Consider the following 22395-nt stretch of genomic DNA (forward strand, 5'->3'; position numbering starts at 1 on the left):
CAACATGGCACAAGTATACATATGTAACAAACCTGCACGTTATGCACATGTACCCTAGAACTTAAAGTATAATAAAAAAAAGAAAAAAAAATAAATTAATTAATCAAGTTTATATTTCAAAAAAAAAAAATAATAATATATGGTTGGGGGAAAAATGATGAATTCAAATCATCAAGGCCTTGTAACTTACATCCTTCATTATTCAGAGAATAAGTACAATTTATTGGGAGAGCCACTATTAGCTATTATGTATGAGATGCCATGGAACACAAAAGACAGCTGTAAGAATGAGAGAATACCTTCTGGGTGACCCCAGTAGTTATGGATGTCTTCCTATTCCACATAGCAGGGAGAATATTACAACATATTGTCAAGCAGTCCACTTAGAATAAGCACCTTGACAAGCAAAGGTACTGAATAGCAATGATTTTGTTTTTGTAAATGGCGAATTTTGTCCGTTCAGTCTCTTTTAGTGATAGACAGTCCGCAAACATAAAGATAAGGTGATAAATGTAACATCTAAACTTCTGTGAAACTTTTGGGGGTACTCTGAACTGTGTTAAATGAGCATATAGCTGCATAATAGCTACAATAACAGCACTTGTCAGTTTGTCTGGAAAGTGTATCTAGGTGCCAGGCATTGTGCAGAACACTTTACACATAACAAATCATTCAATCTTCACAAAAATCCCATCAATAGACACCTTATTACAACCATTTTATGGATTATTATTATTATTATTCTCATTTTATGGATGGGGAACTTGAAGGTTACACAGTAGGTCAGTGAGACAGAAGGACTGAACCAGACATCAAAGTAATAGGTTTCTAATTAGAATATTGTTTAAAAAAAATAATAATTGTGTGACCGTGGTCGAGTTCCAGCATAGGATGGGATACACTACTCTTTTAAAAAAGCACGAGGTCCTAGAATGCTTTACAGGAAAATGACATGTAAAACAGAGATGTAGCAGTCACATCACATTCTTAGAAAATTATGTCCCTTTATTTCTCTGTATTTTGAAGGTGAGGAGTAACTGGCTGGTCTAGAGAAGAGCAGCCTAGATGATTAATTGGTTAAAAAATAAGCCTGCTGAGAGAAGATTCAAAACAGGCCTTACCAACTAGAGGTCTAAACAGTGGCATTTTTGTTTGGCCTATACAGTGTAAGGAAATCAAAATTGGATGCCAGCGCTTAAAAATTGGGAAATTTCTCATAAAAATATCCAAATCACCAGCTGCTCTTGAAAAACAGAAAACTTTCTCAACATCAGCTCCCCAGCCCCCGCTGCCTCACTGCAGTGAGTATAAGCATATGTTCTCCAGTCTGCCCTCATCCAGCTCGCATGCCACCCACGTGGATATTTCAGTTTGTCTTTCCTAGTTTAAGCCACGTTACTGAAGAGGAGTCTAAGTTTGGGAAAGAATACTTTTAAGAGGGATGTTATTGTCCTCCCTGAGGACATAGTTAAGAAAAAAGAAGGAAGGAAGGAGAGAAAGAAAGGATGGAGACAGAAGGACCAAGCTTAATTTGAATCAAAAGAAGAGTTTGGTAAGAAGAAATGATTTCCTGAGGATTAGGTGGTTGATAGCAGGGCCACACATTGAACAGTTCTAGTAAGTACCACTTTCTGTACTCCATGTGCAACTACTCATCATACACAGCCATATACAGTGGGCTAGAGTGGGAATTTCTAAGGCAGTTAACAAAATTTCCAACTGGGATTTTTTTTTTTTTTTTTTTTTTGAGATGGAGTCTCACTCTGTCACCCAGGCTGGAGTACAGTGGCCTGATCTTGGCTCGCTGCAACCTCCACCTCCTGGGTTCAGGTGATTCTCCTGCCTCAGCCTCCTGAATAGTTTGGATTATAGGCACATGCCACCATACCTGGCTAATTTTTGTAATTTTAGTAGAGTCAGGGTTTCACCATGTTGGCCAGGCTGGTCTCGAACTCCTGACCTCATTTGATCCGCCCATCTCGGCCTCCCAAAGTGCTGGGATTACAGGTGTGAGCCACTGCGTCCGGTCAGACTTTTTTTTTTTTTAAGGTAGTCCAAATGGCTGCTGGCTTCTTTGCACACTGTTGCATAGTCGTAAGACTTCAGCTGCCCGCTCAAATGTCCCCAGTTCCTACCCGCAATGTATGAGAGGGCTTGTTTCCTCACACTCTTACCAACAGCGAACGTTTTTCAAACTTGGAGAGCTCTAGTTGGTGAGAGCATTTCATTTCTGTTATCGAGAAGGAAGTTGAGCATATGTTCGTGTGTTTTGGGGATGCTTGCCGATCTTTTCTGTGAACTCCACTTGGTTCTGTCTTCCAGTTTTCTACACAGGCTTTAGTTCTTTATTTTAGGAATTCTTTATATATTAGGAATATTAATCTCTCTGTAATAGAAGTTGCAGATGTTTTTTCTCAGTTTGTTGTTTGTGCTTTTGTGTTGCTTTTTTTCTTTGTTTTTACTATGTAGAATTTTGTTTTTTATGTAGTCAGATTGACCAGTCTTTTTCCTTTTTGCATCTGGATAATGAATTACATAAGAAATGTTTCTCTACTTTCAGAATATAGAGGAATTGACCCATTTTTAAATAATTTTACTTTATATACATTGTGTGTGTGTATATGTATGTATGTGTGTGTATATGTGTATGTGTGTGTGTACACACATATATATATAGGCAGAGGCAGAGTCTTGCCCTGTTGCCCAATTGGCACAATCTCAGCTCATTGTAACCTCTGCCTTCCCAGTTCTATCGATCTTCCCACTACAGCCTCCTGAGTAGCTTGGATTACAGGTACACACCACCACGTCTGGCTGATTTTAAATATTTTTTTATAGAGACGGGATATTACCATGTTGCCCAGGCTGATCTCGAACTCCTCAGCTCAAGCAATCTGCCTGCCTCAGCCTCCCAAAGTGCTGGGATTACAGGTGTGAGTCACTACACCTGGCACTTTTTTTTATGTTTAATATTTTTTCATGTTTTATATTTAAGTCTTTGATTCATTTGGAATTTATCCTCATGTACAGTATGAAGATGGATCTGATTCGTTGTTATTTGTTTGTTTGCTTTGGAACTAAAGCACATTGAGAAAGAATGTGTCTGATTTTATCTTTTTCCATATGGCTATCTAGTTAACCCAACAATACTTATTAAAAAATCCATCCATCCCTGATTTGAGTTGTTGCCTCTATTAAATAATAAGCATACAATTTCAAATGTAATTTGGCTCTATATCTTGGGTTTTCTACTCCACACCACTGAGTAGTCAATTCATGTGCCAATACCACATTATTTTATTTATAGAGGCTTTATAATATGTTTTAATATGTGCTCTTCTTTTTCGGGGTTTTCTTGGCTATTCTTGCATGATTGCTCTTCTAAATTAGCCTTATAATCAACTTATCTAATTTTGGTGGGGAATGGGTTATAGTATTTTTACTGAGATGTTATTAAGTTTAGAATTAGAGAGTAGTGGCATCCTATGATCTTTAGTCTTCCTCTCCAAGAACATAGCATGCAAGTCTACTTTTATGCCATGTTCTTTCTTATGCATGTTGCCCCTCAGTTTGGGCCAGGTTGAGTTTGAAGAGTTGGTAAGGATATTCAAGTAGATGTTCAACTACCTGGTCAGCAATCAGAATGTGGGACAGGAGGTCACAAAAGAGAGAGGTTGGGCTGGAGACAGGTGCAGGGAACCACTTTCATGAATAATATGTGAATTCATGACATGATATTTTCTTGGTTTTTAAAAATTATTTTTTATAGAGACAGGGTCTCACTGTATTATCCAGGCTGGTCTTGAACTCCCAGGCTCAATCAAGTGATCCTCCCACCTCAGCCTCCCAAAGTGTTGGGATTATAGGCTTGAGCCACTGTACCCAGCCCTCATGACATGACATTGCACACTGTTGCACTGTTAAGTTAGTCATTCAATATCATTCTCTAAGGAACTTCCTCACTGAAGATGTTTAATTCATACGTGTTACATGACCAGGTAACATTTTCATGTTTTCTTATCAATGAAAGTTATTTTAGAGCTGTTCATTAAAAAAATCTTCCATAGCACAGTTCTTCCGTTTCATGGAATAAAAAATGCTAAGTTTTTGAGATTATTTTATTAACATTATTTTTTATTCCTTGTTTGTTTGTTTGTGTTGAGACAAGGTCTCACTCGGTTACCCAGGCTTGAGTGCAGTGGTGTGGTCACGGCTCACCGTGGCCCCAGCCGCCTGGGCTCAAGTGATCCTCCCACCTCAGCTTCCCAAGTAGCTGAGACTACAGGTGCATGCCACCATGCTTGGCTAATTTTAAAATTTTTTTGTAGATTTGGGGGTCTTACACAGTTTCCCAGGCTGGTCTCAAGTGATTACTAGGCTCAAGTGATCCTCCTGCCTCAGCCTCCCAAAGTGCTGGGATTATAGGTGTGAGCCACCATGCCTGGACAACTGGATTTTTGTTTCTAATTCTAAGATAAAAAGATGGATGTTTTGGATTGTATCAGCTATGTAAAAATATTCAAGTAAAAACCCTTGATATTATTTAAGTCATTAATTTCTTGAGCAAGTGGAATGATTTTTTTAAAAATAAAAACTCATTGATGTGCTATAGCCCAGAAAATATAATGGTTTAGCACTAGAAAATGATTACAGAATTGGGTTCATGCTAGGGAGATAACTGACTGGATGAATTAGTTTGAATGATGCCTTGTTTTTGGTTTTATACTCAGGAAATCACACACTTGTGCAACCACCCATAAAGTCACGTATTTTTTTTATTTATTTATTTATTTATTTATTTATTTATTTATTTATTATTTTTGATACAGAGTCTTGCTCTATTGCCCAGGCTGGAGTGCAGTGGCATGATCTCGGCTCACTGCAACCTCTGCCTCCCAGGTTCAAGCCATTCTCCTACCTTAGCCTTCTGAGTAGCTGGAACTACAGGCACATACCACTACACCCAGCTAATGTTTTGTATTTTTAGTAGAGATGGGGTTTCACTGTGTTAGCCAGGATGGTCTCAATCTCCTGACCTCGTGATCCACCCACCTCTGCCTCCCAAAGTGCTGGAATTACAGGCGTGAGCCACCGCACCTGGCCAGGTCACATATTTTAGAGATAGCCTTTTCAAGAAATTCTTAATCAGTGAACAGGAGTTTGTGAACGTCTGTTTTCCTGAATTTTAGAAATATAGATTAGAAATAAGTATTTCAATGGCCGGGCGCAGTGGCTCAAGCCTGTAATCCCAGCACTTTGGGAAGGCGGATCACAAGGTCAGGAGATAAAGACCATCCTGGCTAACATGGTGAAACCCCGTCTCTACTAAAATACAAAAAAAAAAAAAAAAAAACTAGCCGGGCGAGATGGCAGGCGCCTGTAGTCCCAGCTACTCGGGAGGCTGAGGCAGGAGAATGGCGTGAACCCGGGAGACGGAGCTTGCAGTGAGCTGAGATCCGGCCACTGCACTCCAGCCTGGGCGACAGAGCGAGACTCCGTCTCAAAAAAAAAAAAAAAAAAAGAAAGAAGTATTTCAAAAACAACTACAGGCTACTCTATCTTACATCTTTTCTCCCATTTCAAAACTAATGAACACTTATTAAGCCCTTATAGAATATCTCAGAAAAGTATGCCGATTAAGCCTGCTTAAGGAATTAAGTTAATTCACATTGTGTTGTAGGCCACCAGTTATTTCTCTTGGATTTGGTTTGGTTTGGTTTGGTTTGGTTTGGTTTGGTTTGGTTTTGAGATGGAGTCTCTCTCTGTCACCCAGGCTGGAGTGCAGTGATGTAATGTCAGATCACTGCAACCTCCACCTCCCTAGTTCAAGCGATTCTCCTGCCTCCGCCTCCCAAGTAGCTGGGATCATAGCGCCTGCCACCATGCCTGGCTAATTTTTGTATTTTTAGTGAAGACAGGGTTTCACCTTGTTGACCTGGCTGGGCTCGAACTCCTGGCCTCAAGTGATCCACCTGCCTCGGCCTCCCAAAGTACTGGGATGACAGGCATGAGCTACTGCGCCTGTGCACCAATCATTTCTCTTTGATCTTTTTCTATAGCACTGGTAACTGAACTAGTACCTAAGTATTAGAATTTCATATCACTTTCCTTTGGATACTTCCTTTGGGCTCTATGCTTCTTGAGAATGGACTGAGTGAGGGAGGGATTGTAGAAACGCTACTGCTTTTAGCCTTAGTTTTTCTGACAAAGAGGGGTAAAGACAAAATTAATTTGGAAGCCTATTGTTGGTAAGACTTAGGAAATAATAAAAGATGTTCTCTCTTTGCATGCATTCTTTTTTTGTTGATTCTACACAGCAACTGTTTACTTTGGAGTATTTATAGTTTGTATGTTTAGTAGTTTTTCAGGGATTTTTTTGTTAAGCCAACATGCAAATATAGTGACCCTAACAACTATCTCTCATGATGTAAGGCTAAGGTGTCAATGTGGCAGTCTTGGAATTATTTCAACCCAAGCAAATGAAAAACAAACATTGGTGGGTTCATCCCCTATCCATATCACAAAGCTTTGGATTCTTTTTGGATTCTCTTCAATGTATTTAACCTTTGAGCATTAGAATAGTCGACAAAGGAAGTAAGAGAATATGAGAACTGTTTTGGGGGTTTTGTTTGTTTTGTTTTGTTTAGAGACAAGGTCTTGCTCTGTTGCTGGAGTGCAGTGGCACGATTATAGCTCGCTGCAGTCTTGAACTCCTGGGCTCAACTGATCCTCCCGCCTCAGCCTCCCAAGTAACTGGGACTGCAGACGCATGCCACTACACCTAGCTAATTTTTCTATTTTCTTTTGAGATGGGGGGTCTCACTATGTTGCCCAGGCTAGTCTCGAACTCCTGGCCTCATGTGATCCTCCTGCCTCGGCCTCATGTGCTGAGATTACAGGCATGAGCCACCACGCTTTGCCAATGCCATGATTTTAAATCATGTCCTTCAAGTGTTAGTAAGTAAAGTGGCCTAATTTTAGGTTATATATCAGCTGTTTCATTGGGATTCCTTTTTTAGGAAAAATAAATTATCTCCAAAAAGAAAGCAAAAACAGCTTTCCTTTGATCTGATTATACATCAGAGTTGTCCATTGAGGACCTTGAATGCAGGAATTCTTGAATTTATCTGGATGGAAAGGCAAGCATGATTGATGGATTTTGTTAGTCTTCTAATTGAATCCAGTTTAGATAATTATTTCCATAGCTATTTCAGAATTTACTATTGATCATTTTATAGTCATGAACATAGGAAAACATTGTGAAAATACCCATGGAAAATGAAATTGTTTTTGGTTTTCGTTGAAAGCAATCACTTAGCTGATTTTGTCTTGCATATTTCCCCACATTTAACTTTACCCAACTTAGCTCCCCTTTTCCAAGTTAGAACTGAAGTCTAGCACATTGGGAAAATGACTTTTATTAAATGCATGACTAAAATTCTTCAAAATCCCGGCCAGACTCTGCAAGGGGCTGCTGCAGATTGAACACAGGAAGAACTGTGGCTGGTCTGCTTCTCGTCCTGATCTGGGCATAGCCAGGCTTGTATACAGGCATACCGGATAAGTAATTGGTCTTTTTTTTTTTTTTCTCGCTCTGTCGCCCAGGCTGGAGTGCAGTGGCCGGATCTCAGCTCACTGCTAGCTCCGCCTCCCGGGTTTACGCCATTCTCCTGCCTCAGCCTCCCGAGTAGCCGGGACTACAGGCGCCCGCCACCATGCCCAGCTAGTGTTTTTGTATTTTTTTAGTAGAGACAGGGTTTCACCGTATTAGCCAGTATGGTCTCGATCTCCTGACCTCATGATCCGCCCGTCTGGGCCTCCCAAAGTGCTGGGATTACAGGCTTGAGCCACCGCGCCCGCTCAAGTAATTGGTCTTAAACATAACATTTCAAAGAACTAGAACTCAAAAGTGATTCCCTACTGAAAGAGCTTCCTCTTTTATTGCTCTGAAATGATCTCTCAATTTGGCTCATTCTGAAAGTTGCCATTTGAATGGGACTGGGAACAAAAGTTGGAATTTATTGAAAACAACTCATTGCTTAATCTCTGGCAATTTTATTTTATATGTGATCAACAGATGTGTTGCAAGTCGGATTCAGAAGGAAAATAAAAGTTTAAACAGTTAAAATGTGGTCATCAAACACTTTTCCAAACCTGTAGGAAAATAAAATTAAAATCTATTTGAGAAATACTCAGGTGCAACATAGATTTTTATTCTGCTTTCTTCTTGTTCGCTCCCATTTCTGCCTCCCATTCTCCTTACGTTTGCATGTTAATTACAGAAGACAGCCAGGTAGTGGAAACAGAACAAGGAATTTGAAGTCTGAAGACTTCACTTCCAGACCTGGTTCTGCTACTTACCGTGTGAATCCTTCTCAGACTGGTCATTGAGCTTCCCTGAGCATGGTGATAATCCTAGCCAGGCATAGTGGCACTCGCTTGTAGTCCTAGCTACTCAGGAGGCTGAGGCAGGAGGATTGCTAGAGCCCAGGAGTTTGAGGCTGCAGTGCACTGTGATCGTGTCTGTGAATAGGCACTGCACTCCAGCCTGGGCAGCAAAGCGTGATCCCCATTTAAAAATCATCATAATAAAGTATGTTGTCCTACCTTCCTCCCCAAGGTGATTGTTAATTTCAGATGATATGATACCTGTAGAAACTTTAATTTCTCCCAGTGTAATTCTTCTTATTAAATTGCGTATCCAGGACTAGCCTTTTAATCTTCTGACATTGTTTTTGAGAGTAAGAGTATCAGAAAATTATTTTTCCAGTTCTTCTAGTACTTCCACTGGGAATTGGGAACGTCAAGACCTTACTGTAAATGAAAACGTATCCCTAATCTAAGAGGTCTATTCCAAGTACCAATTCTGACAAGAAATTTAATGGAATGGTAATGTATGTATATTCCTATACAGTGTGATGTGGGGCTTGCTTAAACTTGCTGACAGTCAGTAGAATTTGGAGATTAAAAAAAAAACACACACACAATCAATTCTCGGGCTTTAGATCAAAATCTCAACAGCACTTACAGCTTGGCAAAGAATTTTGCCTTTGGCCTATGCTGATGCTCCTTCTGGTTACTCTCTTCTGAGACTCCAGAATGTTAGATTTGTGTAGGAACCATAATTTATAAGAAGGTGCTAGGTCCCTCTCCTCAGAGTTATGAAGAATTTCTTTCCTTGTCTTCCCTTGCCTTTTACCTAAGGACCTATGAATGTGTGTTGGATCTAAGCTCAGGTTTTGGGCTGAGAGGCCTAAAGTTCAGCCCACTTGAATGGTAGCTTACCAATACATGTCTCTGCTGACGTCATAGCTCGTTAACATTCCCTCCGCTGTTGTTGACCTCTGAAGCACCCACATTTCACTGCCCCTCCCCAAACATCTTCACAGAGCTTTTACTCCCCCAAAAACTTTTTCAAAATTTCATTTGTAACTGTTATGCACAGATGACGTGTAGAATTATTCTAAGTGCTGAATTTTTTATCACTAGAATATTTAGACCAACACTAGGATATCTGTGATTAGTATGGAAACTCAAATAGGCTTTATGGCTACTTTTCGTGATTGCATTGACTTCTATTTATTTGGAAATATTGAGTTTTAAAAAATTATAGAACAAATATGGATAAAATAATTTGACGGTTTTGCCATCACAAAACCATGTATCATTTGCACCGAGAATGTTAACACTAGCTGGGTGTTATTGGTGTTTTTTTTTTTTTTTTAAACAACAGAACCAATAAAGTGATTAATATGTGTTTTTGCAGGAGCTTATTTCTCATTATAGCTTCAATATTGGAGGAGAGATTAAATTTCTGAGTATGAATCTGATTTTTCAGACTTCCAGCTTCCTATAAGTTTTTATGTGCTGATGCAGAGTTGCTGTTTTTAGGTCATAGCAATTTGGCTTTTCTAGAAGCTATTCTTTTTCTAAGTGACTGGCAGGAATCATTACTCTGTATGGCAAGAAACCAGAAGTTGGCAGAAGCCCTACAATGACTGTCCAGTTGTTTTTAGTTTGTTTATTTTTTAACTGTTTTGCCAGTTTCCAGATTTTCCTCCCTCGTCTTATAGGGTATCAGGTTCAAAGCCAGCGATACACACGTAGTCACAGACCTGCCCAGGTCAGGGTATGAGGGGTCAGGCCCTTCCTCAGATAGACTGTCTATTTAGCATTCTGGACAGAAGCCAGAGATCATGGTATGTTCCTAGAATTGCACAACTGAAAGCTACAACCATCAGGCAAGTTTTGTATGTGTTCCTGAAACTCTTACATTGTGACTTTGATTTCTTTTGATTGTTTAGAGGTATGAATCAAACAAGGATCGTTTCGTAACGATCAACAATAAGCACTAAAAGCCTCAGTGATTACAGTAATATTTCCTACGTCAGCCTCTTTCCAGTATGAATTTTACAATGCTGAAAAGGGCTAGGGCTCTAACCTGAAGAGATTTCTGAATTTGCCTCTTTTCTGACAGAATTAACTGAAGTATAAAGTATTTCAAGTGGGGGCCACTCTGGAACTGAGCTCTACCTTTTTACCTGGAGTTAAACCATCCCAGTTTTATCCTCTGCGGGCCAGGGTCAATTTGGTAATAACAAGCCCAGAATGAAAACATCTGTTTATCCCTTATCTGCAGTAACAACTAGAAATGCTTTTGCTTGTTTGAGCTTTGCCTTCCCTAGAACCTTGATACTTGTTTTGAATTTGGTTTTTGGCAGAATGAGATCCCATGCATGCCAGGCAGGCTCAGAGATGCAGAGTTAGTAGTTTGGGGCTTTGTTTTTTATTGACTTGCTCTGGGCGGAAGCTTTAAGTTTTAATGTATGAGTCTTTTATTGTCCTAGCTGTGCTGTCAGTAAAGAATGCATCCTCTATTTTGGAACTGTGCCAGATAAGATGCACATTTGTCTATTCTACTTCTTTATCAAGTAAGGTTACCTAACTGGGTCTACCACTGTTTTAAGATATTAAAGACAAAATCATGCTATGGTAAATGAAGAGTACTTGTTCTCTAAGTCTGCTGAGGAAAGAAAATGGGTTAGTGTGCTAAAGGAACAGATTCATATTAGCTACCTGTTTTGGAATTTTAAAAATTGAGATATACTTAATATGCCATAAATTCACCATTTTAAGGTGTACAATTAACTGGTCTTTAGTATATTCAGAAGGTTGTGCATCCATCACCACTAACATTTTTATTACCCCAAAAGAAACCCTGTACCCGTAAGCAGTCACTCCCCAATCCCTTCTCCCCCCATCCCCCGGCCACCCCTAATCTACTTTATGTCTTTATAGATGTGTGTATTCTGGACATTTCATGTAAATGGAGTCATACAATATGTGGCCTTTTGTGTCTGGCTTCTTTTACTTCACATAATTTTCTCAAGGTTCATCTGTGTTATAGCATATATCAGTACTTCATTTCTATTTATGGCTGAATAATGTTCCATTGTATGAATATACAGTGTTTTACTTACCCATTCATGAGTTGATAGATATTTGGGCCATTTTAATCTTTTGGCTGCTATGAATAATGCTGCTATACACATTTATGTATATGTTCTTGTATGGACATATGTTTTCAGATCCCTTGGGTATATAACTAGGAGTAGAATTGCTGGGTCATAGGGAAATTCTATCTTTAACTTTTTGAGGATCTGCCAGACTGTTTTCCTTAGAAACTGTACCATTTTACATTCCCAATAGCAGTATGGAATGGTGCTAATTTCTCAACATCCTCATCAACACTCATTGTCATTATCAGACGTTTTTGATTATAGCCATCCTTGTGGGTATATCAATTGTGGTTTTCATTTGCATTTACCTGATGGCTAATAACATTGAGTGTCATTTCATATGGTTATTGAGTATTTACAGGGTTTTTTTGGAAAATGTCTTATCCAGATTCTTTATCCCTTTTTAAATTAAGTTGGTTTTTGTTTATGTGCCCATTGTTTAACTGGATTTTTTTAAATTGTTGAGTTTTAAGATATATGTATGTATATAATACCAGACCCCTATCAGATATATGATTTAATTTTGTGGGGAAATATCGTCTCTCTTTTTGTGAGTTGTCTTTTTGCTTTCTTGATAATGTCCTTTGAAGCACAAAAGTTTTAAATTTTGATGAAGTCTAATTTATTTTTTCTTTGGTTACTTGTGATTTAGGTTTTTCTTTCCTTTCCTTTCCTTTTCCTTTTCCCTTTCCCTTTTCCTTTCCTCTCCTCTCCCCTCCCCTCCCCTCCCCTCCCCTCCCCTCTCTTTGGACAGAGTTTCACTTTATCACCCAGGCTGAAGTACAATGATAGCTCACTGCAGCCTGTGTGTCCCAGGCTTAAGCAATTCTCCCACCTTAACCAACTGAGTAGCTGGGATGACAGGTGCACACCACCACAGTCCAACTAGTTTTTTTTTTTCTAATTTTAGTGGAGATAGAGTCTCACTAGGGTGCCCACTCTGGTCTCGAACTCCTGAGCTCAAGCAATCCTCCCTCTTTGGCCTTCCAAAGTGCAGTTATTATAGGCATGAGCCACCAAGTCTGGCTGATTTAGGTTTCATTGCTGAGAAACTGTTGCCTAATCTAAGGTTATGATAATATACACCTGTATTTTCTTCTAAACATATTATAGTTTTGGCTCTTATGTTTAGGTCTTTGATCCATTTTTAGTTACTTTTTATATATGGTGTGAGGTAAGAGTCTAAATTCATTCTTTTGTATTGGACATCCAGTTGTCCCAGGCACATTTCCCCCATTGAATTGTCTTGGCAGCCTTGTCAAAAATCAGTTGACCATAGATGTATGGGTTTATTTCTGTACTCTCAATTTTATTCTGTTGCTTTATATGTCTATCCTTATGCCAGTGTTAGGCTATCTTGATTACTGTGGTTTGTCACAAGTTTTTTTTTTTTTTTTTTTGAGACGGAGTCTTGCTCTGTCGCCTGAGCTGGAGTGCAGTGGCCGGATCTCAGCTCACTGCAAGCTCCGCCTCCCTCAGCCTCCGGAGTAGCTGGGACTACAGGCACCCGCCACCTTGCCCGGCTAGTTTTTTGTATTTTTAGTAGAGACAGGGTTTCACCGTGTTAGCCAGGATGGTCTCGATCTCCTGACCTCGTGATCCGCCTGTCTCAGCCTCCCAAAGTGCTGGGATTACAGGCGTGAGCCACCGCGCCCGGCCTTGTCACAAGTTTTAAAATCAGGAAATGTGAGTCTTCTAACTCTTTTGGGGATGGGGGATTGTTTTGGCTATTCTGGGTTCTTTCCGTATGAATTTTAGGGTCAGGTTGTCAATTTCTACAAATAAGTATATTGGGATTTTGAAAAGGATTGCATTGAATCTGTTGATCACTTTGAGAAGTATTGCCACCTTAACATATTAAATATTTTAATCCGTGAACACAGGATGTCTTTCTATTTATTTAGGACTCCTTTAATTTCTTTCAACAATATTTTATACTTTTCAGTGTACTAGTCTTGCATATTTGCTAAATATATTTCTAAATATTCTTTTTGATGCGATTGTAAATGAAATTATTTTCTTAATTTTATTTTCGTTTTTTCATTGCTTATTTATAGAAATACGATTGATTTTTGTATATTGATTATATTAGCAATTTTAAAGAACATCTTCTGGTTATAATTTCAAATATATTGGAACCAATATAGAAAGCCACTTGTAGTCACCCTTGGGATTCTTTTAAAGAGTAGAATATATATAGTTAACATTTGTTGAACACTTATTAGGTGTCAGGCATTAAGCTACTATGTATGTTACAATGAATTATTCTCATTTAATGCTAACTTTTGTCTTCATTTTACAATGAAGAATCCTTGCCTACAGTCCTACAATAAATCAGTGGCAGAGCTGGAACTTGAACCCAGGTCACTCACTCCAAAACCTGTTTTCTTAACCATTTGACTATACATACTGCCTTTTTGTGAATAATTCATAATAGCTCTATCCTGGAACCTAGATGATAGATTAAGCAACATGGAAATATTCTCCAGGTCTCTACTGCTTGTCTCTTTGCCAGGGTTGATCATTTCACTTTTGTACAACAGTGATTCTGTTCCTCCTTTGGGAAATGTTAATTTCAAAGAATCCTTCAGCAAGACTGTTTGAGCCACTATAGAGCCTGGAGGCAGACATAGTAAACAAAAGGTATATAAATACTGTATTAGTCCATTTTCACACTGATAAAAAGATACTACCTGAGACTGGATAATTTATAAAGGAAAGAGGTTTAACATTGACTGGCAGTTCTGCACGGCTGGGGAGGCCTTGGGAAACTTACAATCATGGCAGAAGGCAAAGGGGAAGCAAGGCACATTTTACATGGTGGCAGGAGAGAGAAGAGGAGAAAGAGCAAAGTGTCACACTTAAACCATCATCTCTCGTGAGAACTCCTTCACTATCATGAGAACAGCATGAGGAAACAGTCCCCATGACCCAGTCACCTCCCACCAGGTCCCTCCCTTGACATGTGGGGATTACAGTTCGAGATGGGATTTGGGTGAGGACACAGAGCCAGACCATATCAAATACCAATTGTGATACATATTATGGAAGGGAAGAACAGGGTGCCGTGACAGAGAGTAATATGATGTCCTGATCTGGAAATGACTCTTGAGCCATGACCTGGCCTGAAGTAATTAGTCTGGTTTAAAGTGGCGGAAGGAGCATTGTAGCAGAAGGAATAGGAGATGTTTATCTCATAGGATTATGGTGAAACTTAAATAAATAATACTAGCACAAAGTAAATTCTTTTAAAAAATTATTTTAAAGTTGTTACAGTGAGCATGAATACTTTTATAATCAGAAAGACAAACGTTTAAAAGTAGTTGATGCTCTGAGAGAGACTAAACTACCTTGGATTGTGTATTTGCTGAGACAAGAGGGAATCTGGGCTGGTATCCTAGGGAGTGATCATTGGAGTAAATAAAAAGGATAAGGATGCAAAAGAACCTGAGAAAGATTCTGAGAAGGATTGGTCAGAGAGGCATTAGAAGAACCTGGGGAAGATGTTACAGAAGGTGGAGGAAAGAAGGCTTTTGAGGAGAAAGGGTGGTTAATCATGCTAGATACCTGTAAGGCTGTCAAATGGGATAAAGACTGAAAAGAGGCCATGGGGTTTGGCCCTTAGAGGACATTGAGTGATTTTTAAGATTAGTTTCAGTAGAGCAAAGGAGAAAAGGAACAGAGACACTAAGCCTATGAGAAAGTGGAAGGTGGGTATATGAACTATGGGTTCTAGAAGTTTGATAAGAAAGGGGAGATAAGAGGGACTGATTACTTAAAACAGGTGTGTTTTTTAAGGATCTGGGCTGAAAGGAAGTGGCTAGCAGTGAGAGAGCAATTAAAGATACTACAGAGAAGAAATAGCTGCTGGGACAGGTGGAAGAAGGAACTGGTGAAGGAAACAGGACCCGATGGGGTCAGAAACCCAGGTACAGAGGTATGCCTTGGAAAGGAAGAGTGACAGGAAAGGCGAAAACAGTGAAAAGTTCAGAACAAGCCCAGGCACAGTGGCTCACGCCTGTAATCCCAGCACTTTGGGAGGCTGAGGTGGGCGGATCAGCTGAGGTCAGGAGTTCAAGACCAGCATGACCAACATGGAGAAACCCTGTCTCTACTAAAACTACAAAAAAAAATTAGCTGGGCATCGTGGCACATGCCCATAATCCCAGCTACTCTGCAGGCTGAGGCTGGAGAATCGCTTCAACCCAGGAGGCGGAGGTTGCGGTGAGCCAAGACTGCGCCATTGCACTCCAGCCTGGGTGACAAGAGCAAAACTCTGTCTCAAAAAAAAAAAAAAAAAGAAAGAAAGAAAGAAATGATCAGAACATAGCTGCAAAGAACTTTGGGAAATACAACCTTTATTCTAGGCAGCTATGGGTTCAGCTTTAAAAAAAAAAAAAACAACTAGGTTGTTTTACTTAGGAAAAAGAGAATAGATGGATTCTTGGATAGGCAACTCACAGTCTCTGCCATACATTACCAAACCCATCTAGAGTGGTTGATGAACCTGTATAGGGAATTTAAATTATTTATTATTTACCGGTAACCTCATTTTATTGACAGATAAACTGACCCAAAGGTTAAGTAAGCTTCTGCAATTCATACAGTGAGTAGAAAACATAGCAGAAACAAAAGTCTTTATGCTCCCAAGTCCAGCATGCTTTCACTTGCACTGTTGCCTTTCATGTGATTGTGTGTGTATAGTATTTGTAGTTAATCTAGTAGACAATTTTAAGATTTAGAGATTTACTTCCAGATATCCTAAATATTCGATATCTAGGTAGTATTAGGTGCATTATATTAAAGTCTAGAAAGATTAGGAAGTCAGTGGGATTTAAATGTAGTCCATTGAAAAGCTTTTTATAATGGATTTAATTTAGTTTTTGTTCAGAAACCCATTTGGCTGTTGAGACACAGTCGTTTCTCAGTGTTTTTGCAAAGTGTTTGCAAATTCTTCTCACCGTAGGACCTGCTATTATATCATAAGGAACACTGGTGAAAACTATTCCTGAACACCATTTATTTTAAAAACAAACCTTTTCCTAGTAAAAACAAATGTTTCTCCCTCTTAGTGTTATGCAATGTTTCATCTTAGAAAACCCATGATGGAATGAAAAGTAGTGTGATGGCAAAAGGCTCTGAACTGAAGGCAGGGAGTGTATATCTCCACAAGTCACTTCTTCTGGCCACAAATTAAATTAAATTGAATAATTACATTTTAAAATGGGCATAAGAATAAATTAGGAAAAAATGGTAAGTGCTTTGGTGAAATAAAGTTGAAATAAACAGATAATGTTAAACTCTGTTTCAGCCGTTGGCTAATTTTCTTCTCCTTTGTTGTCATAGCTAACTTCTTCGGTGGTTTCCTTCTTTTCTTTTCTGGACCTGTGTGCCTATGAGGGGAGGGTGAGTGGGCAATGGAGTCATTAACAGCCAATGAGCAGGTAGATGGAGGATGGTGAAAGGGCCTGGATGAGGCCACTGCAGAATAATCAGGCTGTGACTTGTATTGTTTCTTTTTAGTTTGGATGGTTTAATGACAGCCCTCAAGAGGATATTTACTTCCTCCTGCCCATGTATTTTGTCTGAATATGTGACATTGATTCCTTGGGATGGCCTCATATTCCTAACATTCAGGCTTGCCATGCACACGGTTATCTGAGTGTGAATGAGGGGAGGGTTGGGACAGAGAAGAAAGAGAGACTTGTGAACCTGGCACAAATACAGTTTTATATTTCTCTCACTGATCTTTTAACCGTAGACTGTTTAGGTTTAAAGGCCTAGAGAAGTCATTTAACATAGTGTTTTTGAAATTGTGCTTCATGGAACCCAGTGATATGTCAGGACCAAGTAGGTGGGGCCCCTTGTAGTTAGGAACATGTACCTAGAAGAAAGTTGTAAAAATCGAATGAAGTCATGTCACTCCTCTACTAAAACTTCTCAGGGCTCCTCTTTGCCTGTGGCCTAAAGTCCAAGTTCCACAGCTTAAAATGCAGAGCCTTTCATGATCTGCCCACTCTGTGCCCATGCAGTTTCTCCTGTTCCATTCCTCCTGCTCTGTTATATATTCCAGTAGTACCAGACCCCTGCTCCTTCTGTAAACCTGTCAGGCTATTTATAACTTCTGCATTTGCACTTGACGTTTCTTCCACAAGAATGCTCTGTTTGTCCAGTATACTTCCTTGCTCCCATCTCATTTATCCCCAAGCTTAACTAACCCCTCAGCCCTATCCCGTCACTCACTATCTTGTGATTCTGCTGTTTTCTGTATAACACCTATCACAGTCTAGAATGATATTCTTAATGTGTTTGTGTCCTCCACTTTTCTCACTCTGCACACTCTTTCTTAGCAAATTCATGGGCTCACATGGCATCTGTTAATAACACATCTTCATCTCCTGCCTAGTTCTCTCTCCTGTGCTTGTGGTTAGCATGCTGAAATATGGCCACTGCATAGCTTCACTAGTGATGCACCTGAAATTCACAACAGAATGCCTCAAGGTAACTAATCCTACCTTCCAACATGTTCTTCTTCCGAAGTTCTCATCTCAATGACTTGCCCCAGCCACAAAGCTGGGCGTCGTCTTTCATTCCTCCCCTCTTCCACAGCCAGTCATTTCTATTTGGCAATGCTTTGTCCTTAAATTCTTTTCCAGTCTTCTTTTCTACATCTCCATTGCAATAACTAATTGCCCTTTTCTTGCTTAATTTGTGTACCGTCTTATTCTAGGTCCTCTAGAACAGTGCTGTCCAATAGAAATACTATGTTATTTTACATTTTCTAGTAGCTATATTAAAAAAGATAAAAAGAAGCAAGTGAGGTGGTGTGGTGGCTCACATCTGTAATCCCAGCACCTTGGGAGGCCAAGGCAGGCGAATCACTTGAGGCCAGGAGTTCAAGACCAGCCTGGCCAACATGGCCAAACCCCGTCTCTACTAAAAATACAAAAATTAGCCGGGTGTGATGGTGCATGCCTGTAATCCCAGCTACTTGGGAAGCTGAGGCATGAGAATCACTTGAACCTAGGAGGCAGAGGTTGCAGTGAGCCGAGATTGCGCCACTACACTCCAGCCTGGACGACAAAGTGAGACCTCGTCTCAAAAAAAAAAAGAAGGAATCAAGTGAAATTAATAATGTATTTTATTTAAACCAATGTATTCAAAATATCAATTCAACATGTAATCAACATAAAAGCGGCATGTTTAAAATTTCCTTTTAAATACTAGTCTTCAGAATCCAGTGTGTATTTTACACTTACAGCTCATCTTAATTTAGGTTAACCACATTTCTACCTCTAAATAGGTAACTATGGGCAGTGACTATTGCAGTAGGCATTAACAGCTGTAGGATGTAGAACCTGAAGCGAGAATTAAAGTGCTGACATTTTTTTGGTAACTTCCAGCCCAAAGTGGCAAGGGTAAAGGATAAAGGAAAATCAAGGAGGGAAAAGTATGATACAGCACCTTACCTTCTTGGCCACGGCAAGACACACAGCAGGTTGTTCAGACATGACTTCCCCCTAATTTTCTGTTTCCCATTGACTTCCTCCAACCCCTTGGCAACTGTTCAGAAAGCAGTATGACATTATATCCAAGTTCACAGGTAGAAGGGTGACTCAGTATATGTTAAAGAGAAAGCTGGTGGAGGTTGAGGGAATCTTAGAGACATGGTAGGTTCACATTCAGTACACTAACTCAGTTTTTTGGTTTTGGTTTTATCTTTCTTCTGTTCAGTTCTCAAACAAGAACAGTGTAGCCAGATATTCTGCTAAATGTAGCTCTGTCATTTCCCTCTTTTAAAACCTCCAGTGACTCTCCATTGTTTTCATGATAAAGGCCAATATCATTTCATTAAAATTTTTACTTGATCTGGCCCTGTCTTTTTAGCTTCTTACCTCAACCACCTTCCTCTCATCTTAAATGCTGTGTATATTAATTATATATTGCTGTGTAACAGATGACCGCAAACATAGTGACTTAAAGCCAGGCGCGGTGACTCACGCCAGTAATCCCAGCACTTTGGGAGGCCGAGGTGGGCAGATCACAAGGTCAGGAGATCGAGAACATCCTGGCTAACATGGTGAAACCCTGTCTGTACTAAAAATACAATAAATTAGCTGGACTTGGTGGCACATGCCTGTAATCCCAGCTACTCGGGAGGCTGAGGCAGGAGAATCACTTGAACCTGGGAGGCAGAGGTTGCAGTGAGCCGAGATCACGCCACTGCACTCCAGCCTGGGTGACAGAGTGAGACTCCATCTCAAAAAAACAAAAAAGCAGTAAACATTTATTATCTCACCGTTTCTAGGGATTAGGAATTTGAGAGTAGTTTAGCTGAGTGGTTTTGGCTTGAGGTCGCTGTCTTAGTCTGTTCAGGCTGTTACTAACAAATACTATTAACTGGGTCACTTATAAACAACAGAAATTTATTTCTCACAGTTACAGAGGCTGAGAAGTCCAAGATCAAGGTGCCAACAATTTTGGCATCTGGTGAGGGCCGTTTACGGATATATAGGTGGCGCTTTCTAGCAGTGGCCTCACATGACAGAAGGGACGAAGAAGCTTTCTCTGGCCTCTTTTTTTTTTTTTTTTGAGACAGGCTGGCACGATCATGGCTCATTGCAGCCTTGAACCTCCCGAGTTTGAGCAATCCTCCCACCTCAGCCTCCTGAGTAGCTGGGATGATAGGTGCAAACCAACACACCCTGTTAATTAAAAAAAAATTTTTTGTAGAGGCAGGGTCCCACTATGTTGCTCAGGTTGGTCTGTAACTTTGGGGCTCAAGTAATCCCACCTCAGCCTCCCAAAGTATTAGGATTGCAGGTGTGAACCACCACACCTGGCTCTCTGGCCTCTTTTTATAAGGGAACCAGTCTCATTCATGAGGGCTCCTCACTCATGACCTAATCACCTCCCCAAAGCCCCTACCTCCTAATACTGTCCATTGGGGGTTAGTATTTCAACATATGAATTTTGGGGGTGGGAAATAAACATTCAGATCCTCACAGTCTCTTTTTTTTTTTCCCTCTCTTTTTTGGTTATATCTTCTGTCAGCTCATACCTACATAACCATCTCTTATAGGATCAAAGTCAAGATGTCAGCCAAGGCTATAGTCATCTGAAGTTATGAATAGGTTTGACAGCTTCATTTTTCAAGGTGGCCCATTTGCATGGTTGGCAAGTTGATACTGACTATTGGCAGATTTTCCACATTTTCCTATATAGAGGGCTGCCCGAGTGTCCCTACAGCATGGTGGCTGCCATCCTCCAGAGAAAGTGATCCAAGAGAGAAAGCAAAGCAGAAACTGCAATGTTCTGCTTTTTTTTCCCTAGACTTGAAAGTCAGACATTATCATTTTGGAACTGATCTTTGTAACCAATAGGATATTAGTATGAGAAGGAAACACACAAAGATATGAATAACAGAAAACAACCATTGGGTGCCATTTTGGAGGCTGGCTATCACTGTATGATGCATCTGTAAAATGTCTTTTTAGCCCCTCTGGCATGCCCTGACTTGTCTCTGGATATTGCTACATATTGTTCTTTCTTACCTGTTTCTCTTCTTCTTGCTTATCTTTCTAACTTCTTTTTATCCCTCAAGTTCCAATTCGGATATGTCTTATTGTGAGAAGCATTCTTTTTACCAGGACATCCCCCACCCCATCATCACCATCAACACCAATGGCCTGCTTATTCTATTAGAATGCCCTGTCTTTCTCCTTTCATAGTACTTATTATATTTTATTATAGTTGCCTGTTTCCTGGCCTGACTTCCCCACTGGACTCTTAAGTTCATGAGGGCAAGGACTACATCCTTCTGGTTTATTGTTATATCCTTAGTACCCAGCATAGTACTTGACAACACATCATAGGTTCTCAGTAAATAGTTGCTGGTTGTTAAAAATGAAGGAAGGGATACATGGGTGAGTGGATGGATGGATGAATGACCAAATATCTTGTCTTTTCTACTAGACTCTGAACTCCTAGAGAACTGTGCCCTCATCTTTTTGTTTTTGTATCCCCAGGATATTACATGGTACCCAAACAGATAATAGGCCCCTATTAAATATCCCTTTCTCCTTTCTTCTCTTTCTCCCAATTCTTAATAGAGTGAAGATTTTGAGAGGCTCCACATCTCCGTCTGTCTGTCATTAGTGGTAAATCTGATTATGTCAAAAATTCACCTTTTGGTTATTTTTATTGTCAAATATTGCAGACATTCCCTTGGAAGTCAACATTGTAATATGATTTCAGATAATTTGTATTTGTAATGAGAGAGTGTAATAGCCCTAGCAGTGTTCATTCGGGCTTTAGCAAGTACCTTGACCATGAAAGGTGTTTTGTGAGTGATTGATGAATAAATTCAACATATTGTTAAGTGCATTTTATTGAGTAACTATGTTGTGGCTTAGTATAAGAAATGAAAAGTTTTTCTTAGACTTTTTTTTTTTTTAGACCAAGGAATTACTGGCACAGAAGTTGAATAAGTTCTTTCTGTTTCCGGATTTGAAATTTAAGAGAAAATTGACCTATTATTGTGGCTTCGGTTGTTTCTTAGGCCAGTTCTCTTCTAGCTCGGCTAGCTTTGTGGAAAGGCAGCAAGCAAAAGGGAAGCTTGTGGACAATGTTGGCCCTGCCTCCTCCCCTCAGAATATGCAGAACCCAGAGTCAATTTGCAAGAACCTCCAGAATGAAAGCAATAACCTTCAATATGGCTACATATTCCTCCTACTCTTTTTATTCTCGTTACAAATCTTTGTCTTGGCTGGGCGCAATGGCTCATGCCTGTAATCCCAGCACTTTGGGAGGCTGAGGCGGATGGATCACCTGAGGTCAGGAATTCAACACCAGCCTAGCCAACATGGCGAAACCC

At 39.9% G+C, this 22395-nt stretch overlaps 1 protein-coding gene across 3 annotated transcripts in view; it reads left to right on the forward strand.

Annotated features, from left to right (window-relative positions):
• Positions 1-22395, forward strand: part of BTBD9 (BTB (POZ) domain containing 9) — a 445323-nt gene that overhangs the window by 202149 nt on the left and 220779 nt on the right. The window contains exon 5 of one of the 3 annotated variants that reach the window (XM_011944434.1): positions 12430-12510. The exons of the other annotated variants lie outside the window; for them this stretch is intronic. Within the exon in view, the coding sequence (XP_011799824.1) occupies positions 12430-12510 (81 nt within the window). The remainder of the gene's footprint in view (positions 1-12429; positions 12511-22395) is intronic. 3 annotated transcript variants of the gene reach the window in all.

Source organism: Colobus angolensis, unplaced genomic scaffold (assembly GCF_000951035.1).
Source record: "Colobus angolensis palliatus isolate OR3802 unplaced genomic scaffold, Cang.pa_1.0 Scaffold105, whole genome shotgun sequence".
Classification (NCBI taxonomy): Eukaryota; Metazoa; Chordata; class Mammalia; order Primates; family Cercopithecidae; genus Colobus; species Colobus angolensis.